Source organism: Sinocyclocheilus rhinocerous, unplaced genomic scaffold (genome assembly GCF_001515625.1).
Source record: "Sinocyclocheilus rhinocerous isolate Xijiao unplaced genomic scaffold, SAMN03320098_v1.1 scaffold691, whole genome shotgun sequence".
NCBI classification, from domain to species: domain Eukaryota; kingdom Metazoa; phylum Chordata; class Actinopteri; order Cypriniformes; family Cyprinidae; genus Sinocyclocheilus; species Sinocyclocheilus rhinocerous.
In genome coordinates this window covers 234508-241950 of record NW_015656606.1, presented here as the reverse complement: position 1 = coordinate 241950, position 7443 = coordinate 234508, and the positions used below count along the sequence as shown (strand labels likewise).

The following is a 7443-nucleotide window of genomic DNA, read 5'->3' as shown; positions in this document are numbered from 1 at the left end:
TGGGAGGGCGTGTTTGAGTCTGGTTGGTGGTTATGTTGGGAGGGTGTGTCTGAGTCAGGTTGGTGGTTATGTTGGGAGGGCGTGTTTGAGTCTCGTTGGTGGTTATGTTGGGAGGGTGTGTCTGGGTCATGTTGGTGGTCATGTTGAGGTGACCCATTTGGGTCACGTTGGTGGTCATGTTGGGAGGATGCGTCTGGGTCAAGTTCGTAGAAGCCGCAGTGGTGGTTGATGTTGCTGTGGTGTTAGATGCAGTGGCATTTGTACTAGGTGTTATTACTGAAACGTCAGTGCTGTTAGGGTTGCTTAAGTCCACTGACCCATTTGTGGTCAGTCTACTGACTGGAGAATCCAGAGAACCTGGAAGAATGAGTAGAGGGAAGACAATGGTTTACTTCTGTTTCACAACAAAATATATGTCAGTTACTTGATCAAAGTGTTGCACTGACCATTTGATATGCTGCCTGTTACAAGGAAGACAAAAGTGTCTGTGGTTGCAGAACGGGTGGTGCTGCTGAGACCTGCAGCATTAAAAATGCATTGAATCTTTCTACCAATCACTGAGCCACGGAAGCTTCCAGGGATGAACTGCAGCACAACAGAAGTAATATTACTTAATATTACACTGCTAAGATGGCACATAAACTGCTTCTGAGAATGCATATACAGTGCTGTGGGAAAATCTTTGCGATTGCTGACACAAAAATGATCTGAAACATACAAGCAAGCTTTGCTCAGAATGGCTGAAAATCAAGAAAATGTACTGTAAGTTTTGGCTAGTCAATGCAGTGCAGTACTTAAACACTATTGAAATGCTCTGGCATTAAAATGACTTAAAATGCACAGCTCATGCTTAAAAGCCTTCAAATATCACAGAACTAAAGCTTGAGTGGGCCACAATTCGTCTACAGCAGTAAATAACTACAGGCATTTGATTGTGTTATTGCTGGGTGTTACAGGTCACTAGCTAGAGGATGTGGCAGTCAAAGCTATTATATTTTAATCAGATTGTATGCATTAATGGTCTCTGAAAAAGGGCCTTACTATATTATCCTGAGTCAGTATTTGATTGTTCAGTGTGGAACGAATTAACCTCAGTGCACCATTGAATTTGGCGCAAGAATAGACGGTGGCACCTTGACCCTATGGACGAGAAAAGTAGATTAAAAATAGATTAGTCAGACAACCAGATACCATTATTTTATTTAATTGAATGTAATGTTTAATATTTAAGGAATTTAAACTTAATCTCTAAAATAAATATCTGATAAAAAAGCAACTGGATTTGATATCTTACACTGCTGTCTCGAGAGAGGCCAGCTCCAATGTAACCATCTGTCTCGCCACTGAGCTCAAAAGTAAAATTATCTGCATTTCCGCTTACTCCTCTTGTGGAGAGAAAATAGCAGGAACCCTCTGCACCTGGATTACAAGTAGGTGGAGCGGAGAAACATGCCCTATCCCTCCTGCAGTTATCCCTGCCAGTGATGTCCTGCAATAAAAAATAACTTGCGCTTTAACTGTCAAGATGGCTACTTGCATTTTTAAACAGGAAAAAAAGTTTGACTTACTGGTGACTGAGTATTAGAGCCTGATGTTGTTCTAATGTTTGTTACAGTGAGTGGGCCTGTCTGGGTCGGGTTTGTGGTAATATTGGGAGGCCGTGTCTGGGTCAAGTTTGTGATGTTGGGAGGGTGTGTTTGGGTCAGGTTGGTGGTTATGTTGGGAGGGTGTGTTTGAGTCTGGTTGATGGTTATGTTGGGAGGGCGTGTTTGAGTCTGGTTGGTGGTTATGTTGGGAGGGTGTGTCTGAGTCAGGTTGGTGGTTATATTGGGAGGGCGTGTATGAGTCTGGTTGGTGGTTATGTAGGGAGGGTGTGTCTGGGTCAGGTTGGTGGTCATGTTGAGGTGACCCATTTGGGTCACGTTTGTGGTCATGTTGGGAGGATGCGTCTGGGTCAAGTTCGTAGAAGCCGCAGTGGTGGTTGATGTTGCTGTGGTATTAGATGCAGTGGCATTTGTACTAGGTGTTATTAGTGAAACGTCTGTGCTGTTAGGGTTGCTTAAGTCCACTGACCCATTTGTGGTCAGTCTACTGACTGGAGAATCCAGAGAACCTGGAAGAATGAGTAGAGGGAAGACAATGGTTTACTTCTGTTTCACAACAAAATATATGTCAGTTACTTGATCAAAGTGTTGCACTGACCATTTGATATGCTGCCTGTTACAAGGAAGACAAAAGTGTCTGTGGTTGCAGAACGGGTGGTGCTGCTGAGACCTGCAGCATTAAAAATGCATTGAATCTTTCTACCAATCACTGAGCCACGGAAGCTTCCAGGGATGAACTGCAGCACAACAGAAGTAATATTACTTAATATTACACTGCTAAGATGGCACATAAACTGCTTCTGAGAATGCATATACAGTGCTGTGGGAAAATCTTTGCGATTGCTGACACAAAAATGATCTGAAACATACAAGCAAGCTTTGCTCAGAATGGCTGAAAATCAAGAAAATGTACTGTAAGTTTTGGCTAGTCAATGCAGTGCAGTACTTAAACACTATTGAAATGCTCTGGCATTAAAATGACTTAAAATGCACAGCTCATGCTTAAAAGCCTTCAAATATCACAGAACTAAAGCTTGAGTGGGCCACAATTCGTCTACAGCAGTAAGTAACTACAGGCATTTGATTGTGTTATTGCTGGGTGTTACAGGTCACTACCTAGAGGATGTGGCAGTCAAAGCTATTATATTTTAATCAGATTGTATGCATTAATGGTCTCTGAAAAAGGGCCTTACTATATTATCCTGAGTCAGTATTTGATTGTTCAGTGTGGAACGAATTAACCTCAGTGCACCATTGAATTTGGCGCAAGAATAGACGGTGGCACCTTGACCCTATGGATGAGAAAAGTAGATAAAAAATAGATTAGTCAGACAACCAGATACCATTATTTTATTTTATTGAATGTAATGTTTAATATTTAAGCACTTTAATCTTAATCTCTAAAATAAATGTCTGACAAAAAAGCAACTGGATTCTTACACTGCTGTCTCGAGAGAGGCCAGCTCCAATGTAACCATCTGTCTCGCCACTGAGCTCAAAAGTAAAATTATCTGCATTTCCGCTTACTCCTCTTGTGGAGAGAAAATAGCAGGAACCCTCTGCACCTGGATTACAGGTAGGTGGAGCGGAGAAACATGCCCTATCCCTCCTGCAGTTATCCCTGCCAGTGATGTCCTGCAATAAAAAATAACTTGCGCTTTAACTGTCAAGATGGCTACTTGCATTTTTAAACAGGAAAAAAAGTTTGACTTACTGGTGACTGAGTATTAGAGCCTGATGTTGTTCTAATGTTTGTTACAGTGAGTGGGCCTGTCTGGGTCGGGTTTGTGGTAATATTGGGAGGCCGTGTCTGGGTCAAGTTTGTGATGTTGGGAGGGTGTGTTTGGGGCAGGTTGACAGTTATGTTGGGAGTGCGTGTTTGAGTCAGGTTAGCAGTTATGTTGGGAGGGCTTGTCTGGGTCTGGTTGGCAGTTATGTTGGGAGGGCTTGTCTGGGTCTGGTTGGCGGTTATGTTGGGAGCGTGTGTTTGGGTCAGGTTAGCGGTTATGTTGGGAGGGTGTGTTTGGGGCAGGTTAGCGGTTATGATTGTCAAATTTTAAATGTTGGTAATTTTAACAGATCCTGCTTGACGATGTCAAGCTACTGATCAATTGCACATATTAAAATTAACTTAAATTACTTTAACTGGATGATTGAATTATTGTTTTGTGTTTGTTTAGAAATCTCAAAAAAAAAAAAAAAACTGTGAAGGTAAATGTAAATATAAATGTAAATGTTCGCAAATTGCTTACTCAGAAAAACACAAAACATGTGAGGAAGTGCACTAGGTTTGCGTTTATACCGGCATGAAAACTAACAGGCCGTCATTATGTGTTTTCAGGTTCCACCTACAATAATCTACTAATCAATAATCACCTACAACAAAGACACATATCGTATTTGCTTATTTCTACAAATGTCTGCTTATAGTATTTTTCTTGTCCACAATGAACTTGGTTGTGCAGTTTATTTGACTAGGCTTATAATTATTTTGCCTATGTAAATTATGTTGCTGTCATTTTTTTTTCTTTGAAAAAGGCTAAGTAAATTACTGTTGCTGGTGATGAATAAAATTTGACATGTTGATGGAACAAAACCAGTGAAGTGAATGTTGCCATTCAGTCCAAAACCTTTAGTTGATACACTTGTAAATTGATCCACTAAAGCAGTAGTTTCATTAGCCCAAATTAGCTTGCTCAGTAACCGGAGTGATCTCTTACACTGCTGTCTCGAGAGAGGCCAGCTCCAATGTAACCATCTGTCTCGCCACTGAGCTCAAAAGTCAAATTATCTGCATTTCCGCTTACTCCTCTTGTGGAGAGAAAATAGCAGGAACCCTCTGCACCTGGATTACAGGTAGGTGGAGCGGAGAAACATGCCCTATCCCTCCTGCAGTTATCCCTGCCAGTGATGTCCTGCAATAAAAAATAACTTGCGCTTCAACTGTCAAGATGGCTACTTGCATTTTTAAACAGGAAAAAAAGTTTGACTTACTGTTGACTGAGTATTAGAGCCTGATGTTGTTCTAATGTTTGTTACAGTGAGTGGGCCTGTCTGGGTCGGGTTTGTGGTAATATTGGGAGGCCGTGTCTGGGTCAAGTTTGTGATGTTGGGAGGGTGTGTTTGGGGCAGGTTGACAGTTATGTTGGGAGTGCGTGTTTGAGTCAGGTTAGCAGTTATGTTGGGAGGGCTTGTCTGGGTCTGGTTGGCAGTTATGTTGGGAGGGCTTGTCTGGGTCTGGTTGGCGGTTATGTTGGGAGCGTGTGTTTGGGTCAGGTTGGTGGTTATGTTGGGAGGGTGTGTTTCGGGCAGGTTAGCGGTTATGTTGCTAGGGTGTGTTTGGGTCAGATTAGTGGTTATGTTGGGAGGGTGTGTTTGGGTCAGGTTGGCAGTTATGTTGGGAGGGTGTGTTTGGGTTAGATTAGCGGTTATGTTGGGACGGGGCGTTTGGGGCAGGTTAGCAGTTATGTTGGGAGGGGGTGTTTGGGTCATGTTGGTGGTTATGTTGGGAGGGTGTGTTTGGGTCAGGTTGGGGGTCAGGTTGGTGGTCATGTTAAGAGGGCCCAACTGGGTTGGGTTTGTGGTCATATTAAAAGGGACCATCTGATTTGGAGCTGTGGTCATGTTGAGAAGGCCCATCTGGCTATGGTTGGTGGTCATGTTGGGAGGGCGTGTTTGGGTCAGGTTGGTGGTCATGTTGAGAGGGCCCATCTGGGTCGGGTTTGTGGTCAGGTTGGTGGTCATGTTGAGAGGGCCCATCTGGGTTGGGTTTGTGGTCATGTTAAAAGGGCTCATTTGGTTTGGGTTTGTGGTCATGTTGAGAGGGCCCATCTGGGTTGGGTTTGTGGTCATGTTAAAAGGGCTCATTTGGTTCGGGTTTGCGGTCATGTTGAGAGGGCCCATCTGGGATGGGTTTGTAGTAGGTTATGTTGGGAGGGTGTGTTTGGGTCAGGTTGGCAGTTATGTTGGGAGGGTGTGTTTGGGTTAGATTAGCGGTTATGTTGGGACGGGGCGTTTGGGGCAGGTTAGCAGTTATGTTGGGAGGGGGTGTTTGGGTCATGTTGGTGGTTATGTTGGGAGGGTGTGTTTGGGGCAGGTTAGCGGTGATGTTGGGAGGGTGTGTTTGGGTCAGGTTGGCGGTTATGTTGGGAGCGTGTGTTTGGGTCAGGTTGGTGGTTATGTTGGGAGGGTGTGTTTCGGGCAGGTTAGCGGTTATGTTGCTAGGGTGTGTTTGGGTCAGATTAGTGGTTATGTTGGGAGGGCTCATTTGGTTTGGGTTTGTGGTCATGTTGAGAGGGCCCATCTGGGTTGGGTTTGTGGTCATGTTAAAAGGGCTCATTTGGTTCGGGTTTGCGGTCATGTTGAGAGGGCCCATCTGGGATGGGTTTGTAGTAATATTAAGAGGGCCTGTCTGGGTAAGGCTGGTGGTCATGTTGAGAGGACCCATCTGGGTTGGGTTTGTGGTCATGTTGAGAGGTCCTATCTGAATCGGGTTTGTGGTCATGTTAAAATGGCTGATCAGGTTCGGGTTTGTGGTCATGTTAAGAGGGCCCGTCTGGGTAAGGTTCGGGGTTATGTTGGGAGGTCCTGTTTGAGTCAAGTTTGTGGTTATGTTGAAGGGACCGACCTGGTTTAGGTTGGTGGTCATGCTGGGTGGGTGCGTCTGGGTCAGGTTGGTGGTCATGTTGGGTGGTAGAGTCTGGGTCAGGTTGGTGGTCATGTTAGAAGATATCCAGCTGCCTGTAGAGTTGCTACTGCTTGTTGTATTGTTCCCATTGACTCCAAGCATCATGCATGCTATCCCCAGGATAGCCACATAGATCCATTTACTCCTCATCAGTGATCTTTGTGTGCTTATATATCTGTTAATCTTGCACTTTTTGTTACCTATAATTAAAAAAGAAAAGCTTGTATAATCAACAAAAAAGAAACATTTTGGACATTTAAAAATTGATTTTAAAAGCCATTAACAAAAGGCAGACTTTATCTGAAAGACTTTGGGCCCTATCATACACCCGACGCAATGCGGCGCCAGGCGAGACACAAGTTTTCTTTGCTAGTTTCAGCCCGACGCAGTAATCATTTTCACGTCCTGCACCACGTTGTTTAAATAGTAAATGCATTTGTGCCCATTTGTGCGCTCATGGGCATGCTGGTCTGAAAACGAGGTGTGTTCAGGAGCATTGTTGTCGCGTTGCTATTTTGAGGCAACTAAAATAGACTGCCTAACTAAAACCTGGTCTAAAGTCAATGGCGCAGTAGTTTTTTTTTTTTTTTGTTATTTAAAGAGCGCGTTAGTATAGGTGGGTCCACAGCGCACGTACAATCTACTTATTACACACACAGGGATGCACAGCAGCACACGAGCATGCCAAATATAAAAAATGTAAAGGATTACAATGTAAAAGATTATTATTGTGTAGGCTACATAAATGTAAATAGCAAATCCGCCATGGCACTAGCGCAACTGGCTCTTAAAGGGAATGGGAGATGAGACTCTGATTGGTTTATTGCACGTTATGTCCAAAACACACCCCTTTAGGCGCCAGGGATTTTTGGAAAAATGCTGGATTTTGACATCAAGATTTCAAAAGCTTGTGTCTTGAAAGGACTTAAAGATAGAGATCTACTGTAAATTAGAAAAAATATTGGGCATGACTGAAAGTTTATGTGGGGTGTAAATATACTCATCTAATTAGCATATTATGACGTCACCAGGGGCGGCTATCTTGAATTTCATAATATTCAGGAAATAGTAGATCGAATTGATGAATGTTTATTTGCATGTTTTTTTTTTTTTTTGGTCTTTTTATCCTCATTCCAAATGATCAGAAAAGAG

At 43.3% G+C, this 7443-nt stretch overlaps 1 protein-coding gene across 1 annotated transcript in view; it reads right to left on the bottom strand.

Annotated features, from left to right (window-relative positions):
- The window catches only part of LOC107720470 (agglutinin-like protein 10), a 14325-nt gene that overhangs the window by 4693 nt on the left and 2189 nt on the right, over positions 1-7443 (bottom strand). The window contains exons 2-9 of the mRNA XM_016528189.1: positions 5504-6491; positions 4644-5394; positions 3319-3561; positions 3045-3239; positions 2798-2896; positions 2203-2341; positions 1683-2113; positions 9-34 (exon numbers count right to left, since the gene is read on the bottom strand). Coding sequence (XP_016383675.1) covers positions 9-34; positions 1683-2113; positions 2203-2341; positions 2798-2896; positions 3045-3239; positions 3319-3561; positions 4644-5394; positions 5504-6441 — 2822 coding nt within the window. The 5' untranslated portion in view covers positions 6442-6491. The remainder of the gene's footprint in view (positions 1-8; positions 35-1682; positions 2114-2202; positions 2342-2797; positions 2897-3044; positions 3240-3318; positions 3562-4643; positions 5395-5503; positions 6492-7443) is intronic.